The sequence below is a fragment of the Oncorhynchus keta genome, chromosome 27, assembly GCF_023373465.1.
Source record: "Oncorhynchus keta strain PuntledgeMale-10-30-2019 chromosome 27, Oket_V2, whole genome shotgun sequence".
NCBI lineage: Eukaryota > Metazoa > Chordata > Actinopteri > Salmoniformes > Salmonidae > Oncorhynchus > Oncorhynchus keta.
In genome coordinates, this window is record NC_068447.1 from 5,974,992 (window position 1) to 6,001,994 (window position 27,003).

General features: G+C 43.2%; 1 protein-coding gene across 1 annotated transcript; it reads right to left on the bottom strand.

The window, feature by feature from the left end:
• Positions 1-2,531: 2,531 nt before the first annotated feature.
• Positions 2,532-25,189, bottom strand: LOC118372006 (uncharacterized). The gene is made up of 5 exons (XM_052481329.1): positions 25,019-25,189; positions 23,153-23,242; positions 10,378-10,468; positions 3,436-3,540; positions 2,532-3,286 (listed from the first exon to the last, which is right to left on the bottom strand). The coding sequence occupies exons 3-5, from the start codon at positions 10,430-10,432 to the stop codon at positions 2,718-2,720; spliced, it is 729 nt and encodes a 242-aa protein (XP_052337289.1). The 5' UTR covers positions 10,433-10,468; positions 23,153-23,242; positions 25,019-25,189; the 3' UTR covers positions 2,532-2,717.
• Between the last annotated feature and the right edge of the window lie 1,814 nt (positions 25,190-27,003).

Below are 27,003 nucleotides of genomic sequence, written 5' to 3' on the forward strand. Positions count from 1 at the left end.
CCAAGTTACCCTGGGCACTCAGTTTCCAACAGTCCAAGTTACCCTGGGCACTCAGTTTCCAACAGTCAAAGTTACCCTGGGCACTCAGTTTCCAACAGTCAAAGTTACCCTGGGCACTCAGTTTCCAACAGTCAAAGTTACCCTGGGCACTCAGTTTCCAACAGTCAACGTTCAAAGGATCAGACCCTGGGCAGTCAGTTTTTTTTAAAGTTACCAGTATGTTTACACACTCTCAGGAATGTCATAAATTAGGAATAATTAGCTTCCCTACATAAAATAAATTAACCTTCACACATCTAGATCTATGGGCAGGGGTTTAAGCTGTAGAACCCAGTTCCTACATTTGAATATAAAAATAGATTTTTATCAAACAAAACTATGCTACATTTTATGGGACCCTCAGGATGACAAATCTTGAGTCGAGACACCATATCGTCTGACACGGTTAGGTTCTACTCCGGTACGGTACTCGGATACGGACGCCGAGAAAAGCTACGACCAGAACAGGATTCCTCAGCTGAATAGCACAGCGCTCGCTACAGTGTCAGTTTTATCTACAGTATCTGGGGTGAATGTCTCAGCAGGCTGGGACAGGCTGGACCAGATGGCTGTCTGGCTCTGCTCTCCCTTCAGATGGCAGAATGGTATCCGCATCTTATCATTCTCACTTCTCTTCCCCAACTGCTATGTAAGAAAGCCATCTCTTCGCTTCCCACAGAAACTAGTCGGTTGGACAGTTACTTAACCTTGACCGTATCATAACCCTGACAAATGGCTCCCATTCATTCATACTCCGAGGCAGTCCCCTATGCCTAAACACAATGCACATAGATTCACCCTAATCACAATCCAGGGACTGCAGGTTGAAAATTAGCCGGCTGGCTAAAACCGGCACTTTTACTGAAACGTTGATTAATGTGCACTGTCCCTGTAAAAATAAAAAATAAACTAAACTAACCCATAACAGGATCATTACTACGGATTATTCTAGAAAAGGTTCTTGAGTCATAACGGCCTCCAACAGCACCATTTGTAATTTTATCTTACCCTGTTGAGAAAAGCTTTCTACAGCATTCTGCTATTTTATACTGAGAGATACATTTCTAAACCTCAAAGAAAGGAAAACCGCTTATGATCGGCGGATTACTTTGATTTAACTTTTATTTTATCTTGGCAAGTCAGTTGAGAACAAATTCTTATCTACAATGGCGGCCTACCAAAAGGCAAAAAGGCCTGAGGGGGCTGGGATTAAAAATATCTTTATTTTATGGTTGTATTTGGTAAATCAAGTGAGGTTGGTTCCATAAAACAAGGATGAAAGACTAGTTTTCTATATACAAATTACACTTCCATCAGAGGTTAATGTTTGTGAATATATAAAGCACATCAGGCAATACATTGACATACCTGTCTTGGGTATTTGACCAGAAGCTAACTAAATGCTATTGTCGGGGTACATAGATTACAATAGAGTTCTAACCGTTAGACTACGTGAATGTGTCATGTCTTGTTAACCAGGAACCAGACACACAGAACAGAAGGGACCAGGGAAAAACAAACACTGATCATTATGTTCCTGAAGGGCTTTTATCTTTACACTGAGCAGCACTTTTTCCAGGTCACTGGGTAGGTGTGTTGGGAACATCACAGAGAGACCAAGCAACAGGTTTCTGCTGCCTGTCTCTCTCTAGCTCTGAACCAGACTACAGGTTTCTGCTGCCTGTCTCTCTCTAGCGCTGAACCAGGCTACAGGTTTCTGCTGCCTGTCTCTCTCTAGCTCTGAACCAGGCTACAGGTTTCTGCTGCCTGTCTCTCTCTCTCTAGCTCTGAACCAGGCAACAGGTTTCTGCTGCCTGTCTCTCTCTCTCTAGCTCTGAACCAGGCAACAGGTTTCTGCTGCCTGTCTCTCTCTAGCTCTGAACCAGGCAACAGGTTTCTGCTGCCTGTCTCTCTCTCTCTAGCTCTGAACCAAGAAACAGGTTTCTGCTGCCTGTCTCTCTCTCTCTAGCTCTGAACCAAGAAACAGGTTTCTGCTGCCTGTCTCTCTCTAGCTCTCTCTAACAGGTTCTTGCAATGTACAAGGAGATTTTATTCAACTACCATGCTGCTCCGAAAGCAAATACTGTTACAGTAAACAGATCCGAATCTGACTCCTGTCAACAGGTTCCTGCTGTAGGAGATTGGTGAATCTGATCTGTAATCAGATCTTATTTGATTAATGTCTATACCTTTTTGTTGTTGTTGTTGCTCTATGGTCTGATCTAAACGCAGTTGTTTTATTCCACTCATGTATGAATGTTCCCATATTGCTGCCTGGCAACCAGCCAGTATCAGGAGAAAAGGGGGACATCTTGTCCCTTCAGTGGTGCTGCACAGAGAAGAACAGGCTGCGGACAAGTTATGAAACGAAGAAAGGAAGTGGAGGGGGGGAAATTAATAAAAGAAAGAGGAGAGTATAACTGGACTGTGTGTTTGATTGAATTCACATTGTATACCAATGTATGGAATAATATACAAAGGGGGGTCTTTTTAATCCATATCGCTGAGGTTCAGTGTTATGGCGTGATTGACATTTTAAAAGGCGATGTTCGTGGACACTGCATTCACGGTAAAACGCTGAAATATGTCGGCTCAATCAGAAATGGCCTTTAAGTTTCGATAGCGTGCGATCTGTAACGCTTCGGCGAATAGAGGCTGAATAAAGGCTGACGTCTGTTTTAAGAGAGCTTGCAGAAATCCCTTCTTTTTGGTGTGACGCAAAATGTGAAACAGGTCCAACACCGACTGGCTTGATCAAGTCCATATTTCTGTGCTGAGAGGACAGACAGAGTGGAAGGTGTCTTCTCCCTTGTCTTCCTTGTGGAGTCTTTTCCCTTTGTGTGTTTCAACCTATTGATTGGTGGTGGTGTGTCTCTACTGGACCGCTCTGTTGGCTGGGGGCGCTGGACCGGGGCACTGGACAGGGGCGCTGGACCGGGGCGCTGGACAGGGGCGCTGGACCGGGGCGCTGGACCGGGGCGCTGGACTGGGGCGCTGGACAGGGGGCGCCGGGTGAGGGTGGGCTGGGGGCACTGGACCGCTCTGTTGGCTGGGGGTGCTGGACCGGGGTGCTGGACTGGGGGCGCCGGGTGAGGGTGCTGGGCTGGGGTGGGCTGGAGGGGTGGTGGGCTGGAGTGCGCAGGGCGGTGGGCTGGACGGGCGCTGGACGGGACGGTGCGTGGTTTGGGGCTCCCCAGAACCACACTGACCCACCATCCTTTAGATATCCCCCCTGCTCCTGGGAACCCTGAGGAGGATATGAAGTGGTTAGTACTCAAGTAGTAACAAATGACAGGAGACAATACAAAGTACAAGACAGACGGCAACAGTCTAGTTGAACCGCTGTGTGATGTCATCATTAAAGAAGTAGTTTGGAGAATATGACAGTTCAGTCACCTGGTTGTGTTGACATGGTCACCCAGACCAGTACTTGGAGCATCGACCAATCAGAGAAGCTGTAGACTGCAGTAGGCTTTATACTCTCTGTTGGGCTTGTTTTGTCTATGGAAAGAGATACATTAGTGACTATCCGGAGAGAGATAAAACAGTGACTCTACGGAGAGAGATAAAACAGTGACTTTACGGAGAGAGATAAAACAGTGACTATATGGAGAGAGATAAAACAGTGACTACAGAGAGAGATAAAACAGTGACTTTAGAGAGAGAGATTAAACAGTGACTATATGGAGAGAGATAAAACCGTGACTATATGGAGAGAGATAAAACAGTGACTACAGAGAGAGATAAAACAGTGACTCTACGGAGAGAGATAAAACAGTGACTATATGGAGAGAGATAAAACAGTGACTATATGGAGAGGGATAAAACAGTGACTACAGAGAGAGATAAAACAGTGACTTTAGAGAGAGAGATTAAACAGTGACTATATGGAGAGAGATAACGCAGTGACTTTACAGAGAGAGATAACGCAGTGACTTTACAGAGAGAGAACGCAGTGACTTTACAGAGAGAGATAAAACAGTGACTTTACAGAGAGAGATAACGCAGTGACTTTACAGAGAGAGAGATAAAACAGTGACTTTACAGAGAGAGATAAAACCGTGACTTTACAGAGAGAGATAATGCAGTGACTTTACAGAGAGAGATAAAACAGTGACTTTAGAGAGAGAGATAAAACAGTGACTTTAGAGAGAGAGATAAAACAGTGACTCTACGGAGAGAGATAAAACAGTGACTATATGGAGAGAGATAAAACAGTGACTCTACGAAGAGAGATAAAACAGTGACTCTACGGAGAGAGATAAAACAGTGACTATATGGAGAGAGATAAAACAGTGACTATATGGAGAGAGATAAAACAGTGACTTTACAGAGAGAGATAACGCAGTGACTTTACAGAGAGTGATAACGCAGTGACTTTACAGAGAGAGATTAAACAGTGACTATATGGAGAGAGATAAAACGGTGACTATATGGAGAGAGATAAAACAGTGACTCTACGGAGAGAGATAACGCAGTAACTTTACAGAGAGAGATAACGCAGTGACTTTACAGAGAGAGATAAAACAGTGACTATACAGAGAGAGATAAAACAGTGACTATATGGAGAGAGATAAAACAGTGACTACAGAGAGAGATAAAACAGTGACTTTAGAGAGAGAGATTAAACAGTGACTCTACGAAGAGAGATAAAACAGTGACTCTACGGAAAGAGATAAAACAGTGACTATATGGAGAGAGATAAAACAGTGACTATATGGAGAGAGATAAAACAGTGACTCTACGGAGAGAGATAAAACGGTGACTTTACAGAGAGAGATAACGCAGTGACTTCACAGAGAGAGATAATGCAGTGACTTTACAGAGAGAGATAATGCAGTGACTTTACAGAGAGAGATAAAACAGTGACTACAGAGAGAGATAAAACAGTGACTTTAGAGAGAGAGATTAAACAGTGACTATATGGAGAGAGATAAAACAGTGACTATATGGAGAGAGATAACGCAGTGACTTTACAGAGAGAGAACGCAGTGACTTTACAGAGAGATAAAACAGTGACTTTACAGAGAGAGATAAAACAGTGACTTTACAGAGAGAGATAAAACAGTGACTTTACAGAGAGAGATAATGCAGTGACTTTACAGAGAGAGATAAAACCGTGACTTTAGAGAGAGAGATAAAACAGTGACTTTAGAGAGAGAGATAAAACAGTGACTCTACGAAGAGAGATAAAACAGTGACTCTACGGAGAGAGATAAAACAGTGACTCTACGGAGAGAGATAAAACAGTGACTTTACAGAGAGAGATAAAACAGTGACTTTACAGAGAGAGATAAAACAGTGACTATACAGAGAGAGATAAAACAGTGACTATATGGAGAGAGATAAAACCGTGACTACAGAGAGAGATAAAACAGTGACTTTAGAGAGAGAGATTAAACAGTGACTCTACGAAGAGAGATAAAACAGTGACTCTACGGAGAGAGATAAAACAGTGACTATATGGAGAGAGATAAAACAGTGACTATATGGAGAGAGATAAAACAGTGACTATACGGAGAGAGATAAAACAGTGACTTAATAGAGAGAGCTAAAACAGTGACTTTACAGAGAGAGATAAAACAGTGACTCTACGGAGAGAGATAAAACAGTGACTACAGAGAGAGATAAAACAGTGACTATCACATTTCAGATGAGCACATTCACATGCAGCTTTTCAGAGACATTCCTGGTTGCTCAGTCTATCTGTATCAGTGGGGAACCGTCAGGGCCTTCCCCAAGGATTTATACAAATGTATGTTTTTTAAATTAAATGTTGTTTTAATTTCTATTTAATCTTTACAATCATCTTAATAACCATCATCTGATTTCATCTTCAGATTTTCTTTAGCTAGGTTGTGTTGTAGTAGTGTCACAATGTTAGCTAGCTTGTGTTGTAGTAGTGTCACAATGTTAGCTAGCTTTTGTTGTAGTAGTGTGACGATGTTAGCTAGCTTGTGTTGTAGTAGTGTCACAATGTTAGCTAGCTTGTGTTGTAGTAGTGTCACAATGTTAGCTAGCTTGTGTTGTAGTAGTGTCACAATGTTAGCTAGCTTGTGTTGTAGTAGTGTCACAATGTTAGCTAGCTTGTGTTGTAGTAGTGTCACCATGTTAGCTAGCTTGTGTTGTAGTAGTGTCACCATGTTAGCTAGCTTGTGTTGTAGTAGTGTCACCATGAAGATGGCTGCAGCAACTGTTATCAGCTTCAAAGTGGTGTTAAGCTACCATAGTTTGTGTAAACAGTGTGCTTTTTGTTTTGTTGGTCACATTATTTTATGCTGTGTGTCATTTTGTTTTCCATGCCGGTTCGGTCTCTGTGTGTGAGGCAGCCAGGAGCGGTGGCCAGGCCTGTTCGATTCAGTCATAATAACATTTTAAAAATCACTGCTCCTACTTCACTACAACTAGAATGGTCCAACTACAGAAGATATGATGCACTAAGTGATGCTATGTTTTCCGTTATTTTCTTGATATTTGAGTTTGATACAACGCATTTGAAGATGCTTGGTCCCTCTGAAGGACTAGGTCCTATAGTCATGGTTCACCACTGATCTGTATGTGAGTGACCTTCACTAAACCAGCCCTGTTCTCAGCCGATTGAGACTGCGTGTTGGACTGAAAACGGTAGTAAACTCTTTCAGCTTGGCATGTTTGGCTTACAACAATGGAGGCTCCTCAGAGGAGGACCATCCTCCTCAGTGAATAATTTTTTTTTTTAATTTAAAAAATAGTGACACAATAAAAAAAAAGTTATAATTTTTAGATAAAACTATACTGAATATATTAACATGTAAGCCAAATAATTGATTTAAACGACAAAGGTCTACAGTAGCCCCAACAGCACCCTCTGGTATAGCACCATGGTGTAGCTGGAGGACAGCTAGCTTCCATCTTCCTTTAGGTACATTGACTTCAAACCTAGAACGCTTATTTTTATTTTTTGTTGTTATTTAAATAGGCAAGTCAGTTAAGAACAAATTCTTAGTTACAATGATGGCCTACCCCCAGCCAAACCCAGACGACACTGGGCCAATTGTGCACCACCCTATGGGACTCCCAATCACAGCCAGATGTGATACAGCCTGGATTTGAACCAGGGACTGTAGTGACGCCTCTTGTACTGAGATGCAGTGCCTTAGACCGCTGCACCACTCGGGAGTTCTCACCCCCTTCCATACACAGTAATTGTGAGAACTTCAGGAGGACGTATTTCAACCTATCAGAGCTCTTGTATCATGAACTGACATATTGTCCATCCAATGAAAGGATCAGAGGATGAATCTAGTACTGAAAGAATAAGCTACAGCTAGCTAGCACTGCGGTGCATAAAATGTGATGAGTTGTTGACTCAAAGTGAGAGAAAGACAATAGTTGAACAGTTTTGAACAAATTCATTTCTTAAAAAATGTAAGAGAAGCAAGAGAGAGAGAGAGAGCTATATTTAGTTGTATTTCTTTTCACTTTCACTTATCTAGCTAGCGAATGCAGCTAGCTAGTTTAGCCTACTCAAACACCAGGCTCAAACAGAGGGATGCTATGTTAGCTAGCTGGCTATAACAGAGGGATGCTATGTTAGCTAGCTGGCTATAACAGAGGGATGCTATGTTAGCTAGCTGGCTATAACAGAGGGATGCTATGTTAGCTAGCTGGCTATAACAGAGGGATGCTATGTTAGCTAGCTGGCTAAAACAGAGGGATGCTATGTTAGCTAGCTGGCTATAACAGAGGGATGCTATGTTAGCTAGCTGGCTATAACAGAGGGATGCTATGTTAGCTAGCTGGCTATGGCTATCCAACACTGAAACTCTTCTTAGTCAAGGGAAGCTTTTGGTTTTATTAGTTTAATGCCACCAGGGACTGCCGGTGGAACTGCTAAACTGCTTGCTGTACACTGTATAGTGTGGGGTTAGGATGTACTGTAGGCCGAGGCTGGCTGGATGGGGTTAGGATGTACTGTAGGCCGAGGCTGGATGGGGTTAGGATGTACTGTAGGCCGAGGCTGGCTGGATGGGGTTAGGATGTAATGTAGGACGAGGCTGGATGGGGTGAGGATGTACTATAGGCCAAGGCTGGGTGGGGTTAGGATGTACTATAGGCCGAGGCTGGATGGGGTTAGGATGTACTGTAGGCCGAGGCTGGATGGGGTTAGGATGTACTGTAGGCCGAGGCTGGATGGGGTTAGGATGTACTGTAGGCCGAGGCTGGATGGGGTTAGGATGTACTGTAGGCCGAGGCTGGATGGATGGGGTTAGAATGTACTGTAGGCCGAGGCTGGATGGGGTTAGGATGTACTATAGGCCGAGGCTGGGTGGGGTTAGGATGTACTGTAGGCCGAGGCTGGATGGGGTTAGGATGTACTGTAGGCCGAGGCTGGATGGGGTTAGGATGTACTGTAGGCCGAGGCTGGATGGGGTGAGGATGTACTGTAGGCCGAGGCTGGATGGGGTTAGGATGTACTGTAGGCCGAGGCTGGATGGGGTTAGGATGTACTGTAGGCCGAGGCTGGATGGGGTTAGGATGTACTGTAGGCCGAGGCTGGATGGGGTTAGGATGTACTGTAGGCCGAGGCTGGATGGATGGGGTTAGAATGTACTGTAGGCCGAGGCTGGATGGGGTTAGGATGTACTATAGGCCGAGGCTGGGTGGGGTTAGGATGTACTGTAGGCCGAGGCTGGGTGGGGTTAGGATGTACTGTAGGCCGAGGCTGGGTGGGGTTAGGATGTACTATAGGCCGAGGCTGGATGGGGTTAGGATGTACTGTAGGCCGAGGCTGGATGGATGGGGTTAGGATTTACTGTAGGCCGAGGCTCGATGGGGTTAGGATGTACTGTAGGCCGAGGCTGGATGGGGTTAGGATTTACTGTAGGCCGAGGCTGGATGGGGTTAGGATTTACTGTAGGCCGAGGCTGGATGGATGGGGTTAGGATTTACTGTAGGCCGAGGCTGGATGGATGGGGTTAGGATTTACTGTAGGCCGAGGCTGGATGGATGGGGTGAGGATGTACTGTAGGCCGAGGCTGGGTGGGGTTAGGATGTACTGTAGGCCGAGGCTGGATGGATGGGGTTAGGATTTACTGTAGGCCGAGGCTGGATGGATGGGGTTAGGATGTACTGTAGGCCGAGGCTGGATGGATGGGGTTAGGATTTACTGTAGGCCGAGGCTGGATGGATGGGGTTAGGATGTACTGTAGGCCGAGGCTGGATGGATGGGGTGAGGATGTACTGTAGGCCGAGGCTGGGTGGGGTTAGGATTTACTGTAGGCCGAGGCTGGATGGATGGGGTTAGGATGTACTGTAGGCCGAGGCTGGATGGATGGGGTTAGGATGTACTGTAGGCCGAGGCTGGATGGGGTGAGGATGTACTGTAGGCCGAGGCTGGATGGGGTTAGGATATACTGTATGCCAAGGCTGGATGGGGTTAGGATGTACTGTATGCCGAGGATGGATGGGGTTAGGATGTACTGTAGGCCGAGGCTGGATGGGGTTAGGATGTACTGTAGGCCGAGGCTGGATGGGGTGAGGATGTACTGTAGGCCGAGGCTGGATGGATGGGGTTAGGATGTACTATAGGCCGAGGCTGGATGGGGTTAGGATGTACTGTAGGCCGAGACTGGATGGATGGGGTGAGGATGTACTGTAGGCCGAGGCTGGATGGGGTTAGGATGTACTATAGGCCAAGGCTGGATGGGGTTAGGATGTACTGTAGGCCGAGGCTGGATGGGGTGAGGATGTACTGTAGGCCGAGGCTGGATGGGGTTAGGATGTACTGTAGGCCGAGGCTGGATGGATGGCCATAGGGTGATTTTAAATGTTGTGTACGTAATCAAATGATCAATGACAGATGAAGACCAATGTCTTCTTTGGTTTTTACTTGAGCTGCCTTCTTGGCCAGGTCTTCCTTGAAAATGAGTCATATTGACCGCAACGGGACAACCGGGTTAAACTAAAGGTTGAATCCAACTCTGAAATGTTACGTTTTTTGGAGTTTGTCCTCTGTTTATAAATAGCAGAGGAACTAGACTACAGTCAATATAAACGAGTCACGTATTCTTTAGACCAGGGGTTGATAGCGAGGTCAAAGTTCAGTCAACCAAAATGCTCATCAAACATAAACCGGAGTGAATAAAAGACACCCTGTACTTAATTTCACGAAGGTTCAAAAGTTAAAGTGCAGAGTTTGACAGTAATTCTCCATTAAGTTAACACGTGTCCTCCAGTCATTCTTCATATCCTCTATCAGACAAACAAACACCAACACCCAGACTAAACCAGTTGTCTGTCCAAGTTCAATAATGAACGAGACAAAGTCAAAGTTTTAAAAATAGGGTTTATCTTTACTTCGATAGAACTGGTTACGAGCCAGGAGGCAGGCGGGGGAGTTAACACTGGTCATGGTGCTTCTGGTCGGGCCTGTCGACGGTTCAATTCCCTGGGAAAAAAAGAGACAAGAGAGAAAGAACGAATGAGTGGATCAGCCCGGTTAGACGTGAGCAAACAGAGTCATGGATTTTTTTTATTTATCCTGAACTCTGGAACAATTTGTTTAACCTGTAGTCCAGAAACCTCTGCTGCTATTTTCAGCTATTTAATTTGACAGTACATTTCGGTCATTTATCAGAAGATATTAGCTGAACTTTGAACTGAAGTAGGTCAAATAACAAATGACGTTGAAGATACTGTAACTTCTACTGGTAATCCCACTGAGCAAAAAAACTGGTTGAATCAATTAAATAAATGGAATAAATAAAAAATATATTAAAATAAATAAGAAATATATTGATAAATTACATTTATCAATATATTTTGACATGGAATCTATGTGGAAAATACATTGGATTTGAAAAAAGTCAAACAATTGTTGTTTTTCAGGGTAAAATTTCAACCACAGGATTACGTCACCGTGGTAACCAAATATCACGCTATTTGTTAATGACTATTACCAAGGTGCTGCTGTGAGAAATTATAGTTGAGAGATCTCCACTTAAAAAACGAAATAAATTCACTGTTACTATCCGTTTAACAAAGCTAATTAAATGTTACCATTACTTTGTCACTCACATCAGCAATGATGCTATTTAGGCCTATATAGCACTTGCAAAAACATCAACAGCTATTTGCATATTTACAGTTAAGAACAAATTCTTATTTTTCAATGACGGCCTATCCCAGCCAAACCTGGACAACGTTGGGCCCATTGTGCTCCGCCCTACGGGACTCACGGCCAGATGTGAGTCAGCTTGGATTTAAACCAGGGACTGCAGTGACTCATCTTGCATTAGTTCCTAGTAACTAGTCTTGTATAGTGTCTGTCCCAGTTCCTAGTAACTAGTCTTGTATAGTGTCGTTCCTAGTTCCTAGTAACTAGTCTTGTATAGTGTCGTTCCTAGTAACTAGTCTTGTATAGTGTCGTTCCTAGTTCCTAGTAACTAGTCTTGTATAGTGTTGTAACTAGTCTTGTATGGTGTTGTTCCTAGTAACTAGTCTTGTATAGTGTTGTTCCTAGTAACTAGTCTTGTATAGTGTTGTTCCTAGTAACTAGTCTTGTATAGTGTTGTTCCTAGTAACTAGTCTTGTATAGTGTTGTTCCTAGTAACTAGTCTTGTATAGTGTCGTTCCTAGTAACTAGTCTTGTATAGTGTTGTTCCTAGTAACTAGTCTTGTATGGTGTCGTTCCTAGTAACTAGTCTTGTATAGTGTCGTTCTAGTTCCTAGTAACTAGTCTTGTATAGTGTTGTTCCTAGTAACTAGTCTTGTATAGTGTCGTTCCTAGTAACTAGTCTTGTATAGTGTCGTTCCTAGTTCCTAGTAACTAGTCTTGTATGGTGTTGTTCCTAGTAACTAGTCTTGTATAGTGTTGTTCCTAGTAACTAGTCTTGTATAGTGTCTGTCCCAGTTCCTAGTAACTAGTCTTGTATAGTGTTGTTCCTAGTAACTAGTCTTGTATAGTGTTGTGCCTAGTAACTAGTCTTGTATAGTGTCTGTCCCAGTTCTTAGTAACTAGTCTTGTATAGTGTCGTTCCTAGTAACTAGTCTTGTATAGTGTCGTTCCTAGTAACTAGTCTTGTATAGTGTTGTTCCTAGTAACTAGTCTTGTATAGTGTCGTTCCTAGTAACTAGTCTTGTATAGTGTTGTTCCTAGTAACTAGTCTTGTATAGTGTCTGTCCCAGTTCCTAGTAACTAGTCTTGTATAGTGTCGTTCCTAGTTCCTAGTAACTAGTCTTGTATAGTGTTGTTCCTAGTAACTAGTCTTGTATAGTGTCGTTCCTAGTAACTAGTCTTGTATAGTGTCGTTCCTAGTTCCTAGTAACTAGTCTTGTATGGTGTCGTTCCTAGTAACTAGTCTTGTATAGTGTTGTTCCTAGTAACTAGTCTTGTATAGTGTCTGTCCCAGTTCCTAGTAACTAGTCTTGTATAGTGTTGTTCCTAGTAACTAGTCTTGTATAGTGTCGTTCCTAGTAACTAGTCTTGTATAGTGTTGTTCCTAGTAACTAGTCTTGTATAGTGTTGTGCCTAGTAACTAGTCTTGTATAGTGTTGTTCCTAGTAACTAGTCTTGTATAGTGTCTGTCCCAGTTCCTAGTAACTAGTCTTGTATAGTGTCTGTCCCAGTTCCTAGTAACTAGTCTTGTATAGTGTTGTTCCTAGTAACTAGTCTTGTATAGTGTCGTTCCCAGTTCCTAGTAACTAGTCTTGTATAGTGTTGTTCCTAGTAACTAGTCTTGTATAGTGTCTGTCCCAGTTCCTAGTAACTAGTCTTGTATAGTGTCGTTCCTAGTAACTAGTCTTGTATGGTGTCGTTCCCAGTTCCTAGTAACTAGTCTTGTATAGTGTTGTTCCTAGTAACTAGTCTTGTATAGTGTCTGTCCCAGTTCCTAGTAACTAGTCTTGTATAGTGTTGTTCCTAGTAACTAGTCTTGTATGGTGTCATTCCTAGTAACTAGTCTTGTATAGTGTCGTTCCCAGTTCCTAGTAACTAGTCTTGTATGGTGTCATTCCTAGTAACTAGTCTTGTATAGTGTTGTTCCTAGTAACTAGTCTTGTATAGTGTTGTTCCTAGTAACTAGTCTTGTATGGTGTCGTTCCTAGTAACTAGTCTTGTATAGTGTCGTTCCTAGTTCCTAGTAACTAGTCTTGTATAGTGTTGTTCCTAGTAACTAGTCTTGTATAGTGTCGTTCCTAGTAACTAGTCTTGTATAGTGTCATTCCAGTTCTAGTAACTAGTCTTGTATGGTGTCGTTCCTAGTTCCTAGTAACTAGTCTTGTATAGTGTTGTTCCTAGTAACTAGTCTTGTATAGTGTCGTTCCTAGTAACTAGTCTTGTATAGTGTCGTTCCTAGTTCCTAGTAACTAGTCTTGTATAGTGTCGTTCCTAGTAACTAGTCTTGTATAGTGTCGTTCCTAGTTCCTAGTAACTAGTCTTGTATAGTGTTGTAACTAGTCTTGTATAGTGTCGTTCCTAGTAACTAGTCTTGTATAGTGTCTGTCCCAGTTCCTAGTAACTAGTCTTGTATAGTGTTGTTCCTAGTAACTAGTCTTGTATAGTGTCGTTCCTAGTAACTAGTCTTGTATAGTGTCGTTCCTAGTAACTAGTAACTAGTCTTGTATAGTGTCGTTCCCAGTTCCTAGTAACTAGTCTTGTATAGTGTCTGTCCCAGTTCCTAGTAACTAGTCTTGTATGGTGTCGTTCCCAGTTCCTAGTAACTAGTCTTGTATAGTGTTGTTCCTAGTAACTAGTCTTGTATAGTGTCGTTCCTAGTAACTAGTCTTGTATGGTGTCGTTCCTAGTAACTAGTCTTGTATAGTGTTGTTCCTAGTAACTAGTCTTGTATAGTGTTGTTCTTAGTAACTAGTCTTGTATAGTGTCGTTCCTAGTTCCTAGTAACTAGTCTTGTATAGTGTTGTTCTAGTAACTAGTCTTGTATAGTGTCGTTCCCAGTTCCTAGTAACTAGTCTTGTATAGTGTTGTTCCTAGTAACTAGTCTTGTATAGTGTCTGTCCCAGTTCCTAGTAACTAGTCTTGTATAGTGTCGTTCCTAGTAACTAGTCTTGTATAGTGTCGTTCCCAGTTCCTAGTAACTAGTCTTGTATAGTGTTGTTCCTAGTAACTAGTCTTGTATAGTGTCTGTCCCAGTTCCTAGTAACTAGTCTTGTATAGTGTCGTTCCTAGTAACTAGTCTTGTATGGTGTCGTTCCTAGTAACTAGTCTTGTATAGTGTCTGTCCCAGTTCCTAGTAACTAGTCTTGTATAGTGTTGTGCCTAGTAACTAGTCTTGTATAGTGTTGTTCCTAGTAACTAGTCTTGTATAGTGTCGTTCCTAGTAACTAGTCTTGTATAGTGTCGTTCCTAGTTCCTAGTAACTAGTCTTGTATAGTGTTGTTCCTAGTAACTAGTCTTGTATAGTGTCGTTCCTAGTAACTAGTCTTGTATAGTGTCGTTCCTAGTTCCTAGTAACTAGTCTTGTATGGTGTCGTTCCTAGTTCCTAGTAACTAGTCTTGTATAGTGTTGTTCCTAGTAACTAGTCTTGTATAGTGTTGTGCCTAGTAACTAGTCTTGTAGTGTTGTTCCTAGTAACTAGTCTTGTATAGTGTTGTTCCTAGTAACTAGTCTTGTATAGTGTTGTTCCTAGTAACTAGTCTTGTATACTGTCGTTCCTAGTAACTAGTCTTGTATAGTGTCTGTCCCAGTTCCTAGTAACTAGTCTTGTATGGTGTCGTTCCCAGTTCCTAGTAACTAGTCTTGTATAGTGTTGTTCCTAGTAACTAGTCTTGTATAGTGTCTGTCCCAGTTCCTAGTAACTAGTCTTGTATAGTGTCGTTCCTAGTAACTAGTCTTGTATAGTGTCTGTCCCAGTTCCTAGTAACTAGTCTTGTATAGTGTTGTGCCTAGTTCCTAGTAACTAGTCTTGTATAGTGTTGTTCTTAGTAACTAGTCTTGTATAGTGTTGTTCTTAGTAACTAGTCTTGTATAGTGTCTGTCCCAGTTCCTAGTAACTAGTCTTGTATAGTGTTGTTCCTAGTAACTAGTCTTGTATAGTGTTGTTCCTAGTAACTAGTCTTGTATGGTGTTGTTCTTAGTAACTAGTCTTGTATAGTGTCTGTCCCAGTTCCTAGTAACTAGTCTTGTATAGTGTTGTTCTTAGTAACTAGTCTTGTATAGTGTCTGTCCCAGTTCCTAGTAACTAGTCTTGTATAGTGTTGTTCCTAGTTCCTAGTAACTAGTCTTGTATGGTGTTGTTCCTAGTAACTAGTCTTGTATGGTGTCGTTCCTAGTAACTAGTCTTGTATAGTGTCTGTCCTAGTTCCTAGTAACTAGTCTTGTATAGTGTCGTTCCTAGTAACTAGTCTTGTATAGTGTCGTTCCTAGTAACTAGTCTTGTATAGTGTCATTCCTAGTAACTAGTCTTGTATGGTGTCGTTCCTAGTAACTAGTCTTGTATAGTGTTGTTCCTAGTAACTAGTCTTGTATGGTGTCGTTCCTAGTAACTAGTCTTGTATAGTGTTGTTCCTAGTAACTAGTCTTGTATAGTGTCTGTCCCAGTTCCTAGTAACTAGTCTTGTATAGTGTTGTTCCTAGTAACTAGTCTTGTATAGTGTCTGTCCTAGTTCCTAGTAACTAGTCTTGTATAGTGTCTGTCCTAGTTCCTAGTAACTAGTCTTGTATAGTGTCTGTCCCAGTTCCTAGTAACTAGTCTTGTATAGTGTTGTTCCTAGTAACTAGTCTTGTATAGTGTTGTTCCTAGTAACTAGTCTTGTATGGTGTCGTTCCTAGTAACTAGTCTTGTATAGTGTCGTTCCTAGTTCCTAGTAACTAGTCTTGTATAGTGTTGTTCCTAGTAACTAGTCTTGTATAGTGTCGTTCCTAGTAACTAGTCTTGTATAGTGTCATTCCTAGTTCCTAGTAACTAGTCTTGTATGGTGTTGTTCCTAGTAACTAGTCTTGTATGGTGTCGTTCCTAGTTCCTAGTAACTAGTCTTGTATAGTGTTGTTCCTAGTAACTAGTCTTGTATAGTGTCTGTCCCAGTTCCTAGTAACTAGTCTTGTATAGTGTCATTCCTAGTTCCTAGTAACTAGTCTTGTATAGTGTCATTCCTAGTTCCTAGTAACTAGTCTTGTATAGTGTCATTCCTAGTTCCTAGTAACTAGTCTTGTATAGTGTCATTCCTAGTTCCTAGTAACTAGTCTTGTATAGTGTTGTGCCTAGTTCCTAGTAACTAGTCTTGTATAGTGTCATTCCTAGTTCCTAGTAACTAGTCTTGTATAGTGTCATTCCTAGTTCCTAGTAACTAGTCTTGTATAGTGTCATTCCTAGTTCCTAGTAACTAGTCTTGTATAGTGTCATTCCTAGTTCCTAGTAACTAGTCTTGTATAGTGTCATTCCTAGTTCCTAGTAACTAGTCTTGTATAGTGTCATTCCTAGTTCCTAGTAACTAGTCTTGTATAGTGTCATTCCTAGTTCCTAGTAACTAGTCTTGTATAGTGTTGTGCCTAGTTCCTAGTAACTAGTCTTGTATAGTGTCATTCCTAGTTCCTAGTAACTAGTCTTGTATAGTGTCATTCCTAGTTCCTAGTAACTAGTCTTGTATAGTGTCATTCCTAGTTCCTAGTAACTAGTCTTGTATAGTGTCATTCCTAGTTCCTAGTAACTAGTCTTGTATAGTGTCATTCCTAGTTCCTAGTAACTAGTCTTGTATAGTGTTGTGCCTAGTTCCTAGTAACTAGTCTTGTATAGTGTTGTTCCTAGTAACTAGTCTTGTATAGTGTCGTTCCTAGTAACTAGTCTTGTATAGTGTTGTTCCTAGTAACTAGTCTTGTATAGTGTTGTTCCTAGTAACTAGTCTTGTATAGTGTTGTGCCTAGTAACTAGTCTTGTATAGTGTTGTTCCTAGTAACTAGTCTTGTATAGTGTCGTTCCTAGTAACTAGTAACTAGTCTTGTATAGTGTCGTTCCCAGTTCCTAGTAACTAGTCTTGTATAGTGTCTGTCCCAGTTCCTAGTAACTAGTCTTGTATGGTGTCGTTCCCAGTTCCTAGTAACTAGTCTTGTATAGTGTTGTTCCTAGTAACTAGTCTTGTATAGTGTCTGTCCCAGTTCCTAGTAACTAGTCTTGTATATTGTTGTTCTTAGTAACTAGTCTTGTATAGTGTCGTTCCTAGTTCCTAGTAACTAGTCTTGTATAGTGTTGTTCCTAGTAACTAGTCTTGTATAGTGTCTGTTTCCTAGTAACTAGTCTTGTATAGTGTTGTTCCTAGTAACTAGTCTTGTATAGTGTCGTTCCTAGTAACTAGTCTTGTATAGTGTTGTTCCTAGTAACTAGTCTTGTATAGTGTTGTTCCTAGTAACTAGTCTTGTATAGTGTTGTTCCTAGTAACTAGTCTTGTATAGTGTCGTTCCTAGTAACTAGTCTTGTATAGTGTTGTTCCTAGTAACTAGTCTTGTATAGTGTTGTTCCTAGTAACTAGTCTTGTATGGTGTTGTTCCTAGTAACTAGTCTTGTATATTGTTGTTCCTAGTAACTAGTCTTGTATAGTGTTGTGCCTAGTAACTAGTCTTGTACAGTGTTGTTCCTAGTAACTAGTCTTGTATAGTGTTGTTCCTAGTAACTAGTCTTGTATATTGTTGTTCCTAGTAACTAGTCTTGTATAGTGTTGTTCCTAGTAACTAGTCTTGTATAGTGTTGTTCCTAGTAACTAGTCTTGTATAGTGTTGTTCCTAGTAACTAGTCTTGTATAGTGTTGTTCCTAGTAACTCTTGTAGTAGTAACTAGTCTTGTATAGTGTTGTTCCTAGTAACTAGTCTTGTATAGTGTCTGTCCCAGTTCCTAGTAACTAGTCTTGTATAGTGTTGTTCCTAGTAACTAGTCTTGTATAGTGTCTGTCCCAGTTCCTAGTAACTAGTCTTGTATGGTGTCGTTCCCAGTTCCTAGTAACTAGTCTTGTATAGTGTTGTTCCTAGTAACTAGTCTTGTATAGTGTCGTTCCTAGTAACTAGTCTTGTATGGTGTCGTTCCTAGTAACTAGTCTTGTATAGTGTTGTTCCTAGTAACTAGTCTTGTATAGTGTTGTTCCTAGTAACTAGTCTTGTATAGTGTCGTTCCTAGTAACTAGTCTTGTATAGTGTTGTTCCTAGTAACTAGTCTTGTATAGTGTTGTTCCTAGTAACTAGTCTTGTATAGTGTCGTTCCTAGTAACTAGTCTTGTATGGTGTCGTTCCTAGTAACTAGTCTTGTATAGTGTTGTTCCTAGTAACTAGTCTTGTATAGTGTCGTTCCTAGTAACTAGTCTTGTATAGTGTCGTTCCTAGTAACTAGTCTTGTATAGTGTCGTTCCTAGTAACTAGTCTTGTATAGTGTCTGTCCCAGTTCCTAGTAACTAGTCTTGTATAGTGTTGTGCCTAGTAACTAGTCTTGTATAGTGTCTGTCCTAGTTCCTAGTAACTAGTCTTGTATAGTGTCTGTCCTAGTTCCTAGTAACTAGTCTTGTATAGTGTCTGTCCCAGTTCCTAGTAACTAGTCTTGTATAGTGTTGTTCCTAGTAACTAGTCTTGTATAGTATCGGTCCCACTTCCTAGTAACAATAATCTCCTTAGTCACTGAGGTGAATTTCTTTTTGTTGTAGTATTGAGGAAATCAACTGTAAATCTGTCTAGTAAACAACAGATGTTTGTAGTATTGAGGAAATCAACTGTAAAGCTGTCTAGTATACAACAGATTTGTCAGTAATATTAACCTCTTCACAGATACAGTAATAAAATCGTCTGTCTTCTTGACCTTCAATGTCTGTTTTGATAATGAAACAGAGATTAAACTATCAATGGAAACTCAAACACGCAACCAAGCCGGGTTTAATCTCCCAGACAAAAGCTCCTCGATATGTCAACCTGGGGGGCCGTGGCGTGTTCCTTTGACTCCAAGTCTGGAATCAGCCAGCCTCCCTCCGGCTAAAAAAAGCAGAACGTTGTTGACTCTAGATAACAGTGGTTCTGTGTATCATAGGACCTTTAAGAAATATTTGTTTTTCTGTTGGATGCTCAGAGAAAAAAACAGGCACTACCTGGAAAAAGGTTGCTCAACAGTGTCTGGACTGCACAACTTGTGGCGTGTTTCTTCATAAATATGAAATAATCTGATATTTATGGACATGTATGTTGTCATGATGAGATGTTGAGAGGCTGACACACAGGGCAAACGGTTCGGACGATATCGACGTTTTCGTGGGAAGACCGATTTTTCAGGATGTACCGGTACCCCCTGTATATAGTCTCCACATTGACTCTGTACCGGTACCCCCTGTATATAGTCTCCACATTGACTCTGTACTGGTACCCCCTGTATATAGCCTCCACATTGACTCTGTACCGGTACCACCTGTATATAGTCTCCACATTGACTCTGTACCGGTACCCCCCTGTATATAGTCACATTGACTCTGTACCAGTACCCCCTGTATATAGCCTCCACATTGACTCTGTACCAGTACCCCCCTGTATATAGTCACATTGACTCTGTACCAGTACCCCCCTGTATATAGCCTCCACATTGACTCTCTCTCAGACTTAAAGTGGGTTTTTCCATCAAATCGCTATTAGTTACATGTCTGCCGGTAGTGAACTTCGACGTGAATACGCTTCTATCACGCCCACTGCGTCGTTGCGTCAAATGTTACGCAGCGTCATCTGGAGACGTGACTGCAACAAGAATTTCTGTCAAGCCGTCTACAGCGTACAGTTCGACTCACACGATGTCTCTGCAACGCAATGCTGCGCATCGGGAAGCGAATTGGGGTATCCATTTGTAATGCAGACAGCATGGTGTCCCCCCCCCCCCTTTCCATAGAGTCGCTGTAAAGGCTGTGTAAACCACACAGCACCACACGCAGAGACAGAGTGAAAGCGTCACCGTTACACTTGTATTAGGCTATGTAGGGGATAGGTCACGCATTGGCAGACAGCCCTCCCTTTTCCGACTGTACCAAACACTGCTGTGGGAAGGAGTCTGTTTCATGCCTGCTACACAGTCTCACCTCCAGCTGCCTAGCAGTACCAATAATGTTTTTTTCACATGTGAATTCTAAACTCTCCTTGTTATGTCTGCCAGGTGTTAGATTCACACACACACACACACACACACACGCACACACACACACACACACACACACACACACACACACACACACACACACACACACACACACACACACACACACACACACACACACACACACACACACACACACACACACACACACACACACACACACACAGGAACCGGCTGCTCCACTGTCTCAATCCACCAGGTACCAAGAAGGCCGTTGGACATTATCCCACATGATAGTGATTAACACCCCCTGTGTTGTAGTCCCAAGTCCAGGGAGCTACCGTGTCACTCGGTATTCCCATTCCCACCTCTCTCACTCTCTTACCCAGCATAGTGACCTCTCTCTCTCTCTCTCTCTCTCTCTTACCCACCATAGTGACCTCTCTCTCTCTCTCTCTCTCTTACCCACCATAGTGACCTCTCTCTCTCTCTTACTCACCATAGTGACCTCTCTCTCTCTCTCTCTTCCCCACCATAGTGACCTCTCTCTCTCTCTCTCTCTGTCTTACCCACCATAGTGACCTCTCTCTCTCTCTCTTACCCACCATAGTGACCTCTCTCTCTCTCTCTCTCTCTCTCTCTCTCTCTCTCTCTCTCTCTCTCTCTCTCTCTCTCTCTCTCTCTCTCTCCCACCATAGGGACATCTCTATCTCTCTTACCCACCACAGTGACTTCTCTCTCTCTCTCTTAACACATTTCGGTGTTCCTCAAGGTTCTGTTTTAGGACCACTATTGTTTTCACTATATATTTTACCTCTTGGGGATGTTATTCGAAAACATAATGTAAACTTTCACTGCTATGCGGATGACACACAGCTGTACATTTCAATGAAACATGGTGAAGCCCCAAAATTGCCCTCGCTAGAAGCATGTGTTTCAGACATAAGGAAGTGGATGGCTGCAAACTTTCTACTATTAAACTCGGACAAAACAGAGATGCTTGTTCTAGGTCCCAAGAAACAAAGAGATCTTCTGTTGAATCTGACAATTAATCTTAATGGTTGTACAGTCGTCTCAAATAAAACTGTGAAGGACCTCGGCGTTACTCTGGACCCTGATCTCTCTTTTGAAGAACATATCAAGACCATTTCGAGGACAGCTTTTTTTCCATCTACGTAACATTGCAAAAATCAGAAACTTTCTGTCCAAAAATGATGCAGAAAAATTAATCCATGCTTTTGTCACTTCTAGGTTAGACTACTGCAATGCTCTATTTTCCGGCTACCCGGATAAAGCACTAAATAAACTTCAGTTAGTGCTAAATACGGCTGCTAGAATCCTGACTAGAACCAAAAAATTTGATCATATTACTCCAGTGCTAGCCTCTCTACACTGGCTTCCTGTCAAAGCAAGGGCTGATTTCAAGGTTTTACTGCTAACCTACAAAGCATTACATGGGCTTGCTCCTACCTACCTCTCTGAATTGGTCCTGCCGTACATACCTACACGTACGCTACGGTCACAAGACGCAGGCCTCCTAATTGTCCCTAGAATTTCTAAGCAAACAGCTGGAGGCAGGGCTTTCTCCTATAGAGCTCCATTTTTATGGAACGGTCTGCCTACCCATGTCAGAGACGCAAACTCGGTCTCAACCTTTAAGTCTTTACTGAAGACTCATCTCTTCAGTGGGTCATATGATTGAGTGTAGTCTGGCCCAGGAGTGGGAAGGTGAACGGAAAGGCTCTGGAGCAACGAACCGCCCTTGCTGTCTCTGCCTGGCCGGTTCCCCTCTTTCCACTGGGATTCTCTGCCTCTAACCCTGTTACGGGGCTGAGTCACTGGCTTGCTGGGGCTCTCTCGTGCCGTCCCTGGGGGGTGCGTCACCTGGGTGGGTTGATTCACTGTTGTGGTCGGCCTGTCTGGGTTGCCCCTCCCCCCACCCCCCTTGGGTTGTACCGTGGCGGAGATCTTTGTGGGCTATACTCAGCCTTGTCTCAGGATGGTAAGTTGGTGGTTGAAGATATCCCTCTAGTGGTGTGGGGGCTGTGCTTTGGCAAAGTGGGTGGGGTTATATCCTTCCTGTTTGGCCCTGTCCGGGGTGTCCTCGGATGGGGCCACAGTGTCTCCTGACCCCTCCTGTCTCAGCCTCCAGTATTTATGCTGCAGTAGTTTATGTGTCGGGGGCTAGGGTCAGTTTGTTATATCTGGAGTACTTCTCCTGTCCTATTCGGTGTCCTGTGTGAATCTAAGTGTGCGTTCTCTAATTCTCTCCTTCTCTCTTTCTTTCTCTCTCTCGGAGGACCTGAGCCCTAGGACCATGCCCCAGGACTACCTGACATGATGAGTCCTTGCTGTCCCCAGTCCACCTGGCCATGCTGCTGCTCCAGTTTCAACTGGCCTGGGCCCTAGGACCATGTCCCAGGACTACCTGACATGAGGACTCCTTGCTGTCCCCAGTCCACCTGGCCATGCTCCTGCTCCAGTTTCAACTGTTCTGCCTTACTATTATTCAACCATGCTGGTCATTTATGAACATTTGAACATCTTGGCCACGTTCTGTTATAATCTCCACCTGGCACAGCCAGAAGAGGACTGGCCACCCCACATATGCTCTCTCTAATTCTCTCTTTCTTTCTCTCTCTCGGAGGACCTGAGCCCTAGGACCGTGCCCCAGGACTACCTGACATGATGGCTCCTTGCTGTCCCCAGTCCACCTGACTGTGCTGCTGCTCCAGTTTCAACTGTTCTGCCTTATTATTATTCGACCATGCTGGTCATTTATGAACATTTGAACATCTTGGTCATGTTCTGTTATAATCTCTACCCGGCACAGCCAGAAGAGGACTGGCCACCCCACATAGCCCGGTTCCTCTCTAGGTTTCTTCCTAGGTTTTGGCCTTTCTAGGGAGTTTTTCCTAGCCACCGTGCTTTTACACCTGCATTGTTTGCTGTTTGGGGTTTTAGGCTGGGTTTCTGTACAGCACTTTGAGATATCAGCTGATGTACGAAGGGCTATATAAATACATTTGATTTGATTTGATTTGATCTTACCCACCATAGTGATCTCTCTCTCTCTTACCTTGCAGGTCTTGATATCCTTCTTTAAAACTATCCCAAAGTTCAGTTGAGTTGTGAGCGCTTCATTCGGTCAGTCTGATATCTCGAGAACCTGAACCAGGAAGAAGAATGTAAGCGTAGTGGACTGATTGGTGGAGCAGAGAAGAAACCCACAGACAGTTAACTCTCCAGACAGACTACAAACTTTATATTATCAACAGCTCTCCTCGTGTGCTCCAAGCAGCACCGAGATACCCTCTCTCTGTTTGGCTGAAGAGGTCACCTTGTCCTCTCCTCCTTCCTCGACCCCTCCACCTTTCTTGACCTTTTGGTAGGGCTTTTTGGCTTGCTCTCTCCGAGGGAGGGAGGGAGGGAGGGAGGGTAGGGCTTTTTGGCTTGCTCTCTCCGAGGGAGGGAGGGAAGTTGATTCTTGGCTTGCTCTCTCCAAGGGAGGGAGGGAGGGAGGGAGGGAGGGAGGGGAGTATGTTTCAAGACATCCCCCCTCTCTCTTTCTGTAGCAACAATAAAGACAGAAAGGAGAAAGCCAGAGCTAGCTAGTTGTGAGATGGGTTAAAGTTCAACAGGAAGTTAACTTAGCTAAGGAATATGGAAATATTTATGGACATGACATCAAAATGTACAAGTGTTTATCTATATGGCTGAGAGTCAGCACCTTGGTCACGTAGTTATCTAGACTTTATTATTACTCTAGGCATGTGACCCTCATTGAAAAGGTGAGAGAGCGAGCGAGAGAAACATAGAGAGAGGTAGGTGGGCAGAGCAGGAGAGCAGGTTTTCTGAGCATCCGTTCTGTTCTCTCTCTCTCTCTCTCTCTCTCTCTCTCTCTCTCTCTCTCTCTCTCTCAACCTCGTCTCTCTCTCTCTCTCTCTCTCTCTCTCTCTCTCTCTCTCTTTACCCACCATAGTGACCTCTCTCTCTCTCTTACCCACCATAGATGACCTCTCTCTCTCTCTCTTACCCACCATAGTGACCTCTCTCTCTCTCTTACCCACCATAGTGACTCTCTCTCTCTCTCTCTCTCTTACCCACCATAGTGACCTCTCTCTCTCTCTTACCCACCATAGTGACTCTCTCTCTCTCTCTTACCCACCATAGTGACTCTCTCTCTCTCTCTTACCCACCATAGTGACTCTCTCTCTCTCTCTTACCCACCCACCATAGTGACCTCTCTCTCTCTCTTACCCACCATAGTGACCTCTCTCTCTCCCACCATAGTGACCCACCATAGTGACTCTCTCTCTCTCTCTTACCCACCATAGTGACCTCTCTCTCTCTCTTACCCACCATAGTGACCTCTCTCTCTCTCTTACCCACCATAGTGACCTCTCTCTCTCTCTTACCCACCATAGTGACCTCTCTCTCTATCTTACCCACCATAGTGACCTCTCTCTCTCTCTTACCCACCATAGTGACCTCTCTCTATCTTACCCACCATAGTGACCTCTCTCTCTCTCTCTTACCCACCATAGTGACCTCTCTCTCTCTCTTACCCACCATAGTGACCTCTCTCTCTCTCTTACCCACCATAGTGACCTCTCTCTCTCTTACCCAGCATTGTGACCTCTCTCTGTCTCTCCTGGTCAACACTGAGGGGACTGGCTTGTCCCAGTTCTGGTTGCATCCATTTGGCCTGACAATGACTCTAAGAGCAACACAAACAGATCTGGAACCAGGCAGTATGTACCTGTATAGCAGACGATGAAATACTTGGTAACCTAGAGTAGTGTTGCACAGTACCTGGGTGCTCCCTCCGTCTAAAGCCACTCTAACAAGCCATAGGTGCACCAATCAGGACCCTATAAACCAACACTTGGACTACTTCAAGGCATGCTGCCAGATTATTTTATTTTAATTATAAAACTCTTACCTTGCAGGTCTTGATATCCTTCTTTAAAACTATCCCAAAGTTCAGTTGAGTTGTGAGCGCTTCACTTTATATTATCAACAGCTCTCCCCGTGTGCTCCAAGCAGCACCGAGACACCCTCTCTCTGTTTGGCTGAGGAGGTCACCTTGTCCTCTCCTCCTTCCTCAACCCCTCCACCTTTCTTGACCTTTTGGTAGGGCTTTTGGCTTGCTCTCTCCAAGGGAGGGAGGGAGGGAGGGAGGGAGGAGGAGGGAGGGAGGGAGGGAGGGAGGGAGGGGAGTATGTTTCAAGACATCCCCCTCTCTCTTTCTGTAGCAACAATAAAGACAGAAAGGAGAAAGCCAGAGCTAGCTAGTTGTGAGATGGGTTAAAGTTCAACAGGAAGTTAAGCTAAGGAATATGGAAATATTTATGGACATGACATCAAAATGTACAAGTGTTTATCTATATGGCTGAGAGTCAGCACCTTGGTCACGTAGTTATCTAGACTTTATTATTACTCTAGGCATGTGACCCTCATTGAAAAGGTGAGAGAGCGAGCGAGAGAAACATAGAGAGAGGTAGGTGGGCAGAGCAGGAGAGCAGGTTTTCTGAGCATCCGTTCTGTTCTCTCTCTCTCTCTCTCTCTCTCTCTCTCTCTCTCTCTCTCTGTCTCTCTCTCTCTGTCTCTCTCTCTCTCTCTCTCTCTCTCTCTGTGTCTGTCTGTCTGTCTGTCTGTCTGTCTGTCTGTCTGTCTGTCTGTCTGTCTGTCTGTCTATCTCTCTTCCCACTGTCTCCAGATTTATATAAGCCCCGGACAGAAAACATAGGACCCATAGGTATCCCCCAGTAAGCCTGAATAAATAGTCTCCCTCGGCAGGCAGGCTGGTTGCTTCCCAGGGGATTTCCGAGACAAATTAATGAACAAACTTGTTTTTTCAGTCCTTAGACCTCCTTCAGTAGCCTGAGATGTATTCAGTAGTCCTGAGATGTATTCAGTAGCCTGAGATGTATTCAGTAGTCCTGAGATGTATTCAGTAGCCTGAGATGTATTCAGTAGCCTGAGATGTATTCAGTAGCCTGAGATGTATTCAGTAGTCCTGAGATGTATTCAGTAGCCTGAGATGTATTCAGTAGCCTGAGATGTATTCAGTAGCCTGAGATGTATTCAGTAGCCTGAGATGTATTCAGTAGTCCTGAGATGTATTCAGTAGCCTGAGATGTATTCAGTAGCCTGAGATGTATTCAGTAGCCTGAGATGTATTCAGTAGTCCTGAGATGTATTCAGTAGCCTGAGATGTATTCAGTAGTCCTGAGATGTATTCAGTAGCCTGAGATGTATTCAGTAGCCTGAGATGTATTCAGTAGTCCTGAGATGTATTCAGTAGTCCTGAGATGTATTCAGTAGTCCTGAGATGTATTCAGTAGTCCTGAGATGTATTCAGTAGTCCTGAGATGTATTCAGTAGCCTGAGATGTATTCAGTAGTCCTGAGATGTATTCAGTAGCCTGAGATGTATTCAGTAGTCCTGAGATGTATTCAGTAGTCCTGAGATGTATTCAGTAGTCCTGAGATGTATTCAGTAGCCTGAGATGTATTCAGTAGCCTGAGATGTATTCAGTAGTCCTGAGATGTATTCAGTAGCCTGAGATGTATTCAGTAGCCTGAGATGTATTCAGTAGCCTGAGTGAGGTATTACCAAATCATGTCTGTCTAATACAAAGTATTACATAGTGAATAATGTATGAAAAGTTTATTCATGTTTTAATGGCAGTTTATAAACTGTATCTAGACTTTCTAATCAAACTGGAGGTTTTTTCCTCTGTAAAACTACAGTTTTATCACTTTGTGTAAAACAAGAGACCACCTGGGTTCTTATCCCAAACCTGTCAGTTGTTGCTCTTGATGCTTCCCAAACCCCCAAAATGTAGTGTATCACTGCATGAGCTGTTGATGGTTTGATTGAAGCCATCCTGGCCTGGGAAAGCTTGAGGCACTCGGTAGCCAT

Excerpts from the sequence above, each read along its gene's own strand:
- LOC118372006 (XM_052481329.1), bottom strand. The coding sequence starts at position 10,432 with ATGACCAGTGTTAACTCCCCCGCCTGCCTCCTGGCTCGTAACCAGTTC. Across the intron at positions 3,541-10,377 it reads TCGTAACCAGTTCTATCGAA|ACAAAACAAGCCCAACAGAG; the intron begins GTAAAGATAAAC and ends CTCTTTCCATAG. Across the intron at positions 3,287-3,435 it reads GACCATGTCAACACAACCAG|GGTTCCCAGGAGCAGGGGGG; the intron begins GTGACTGAACTG and ends TATCCTCCTCAG.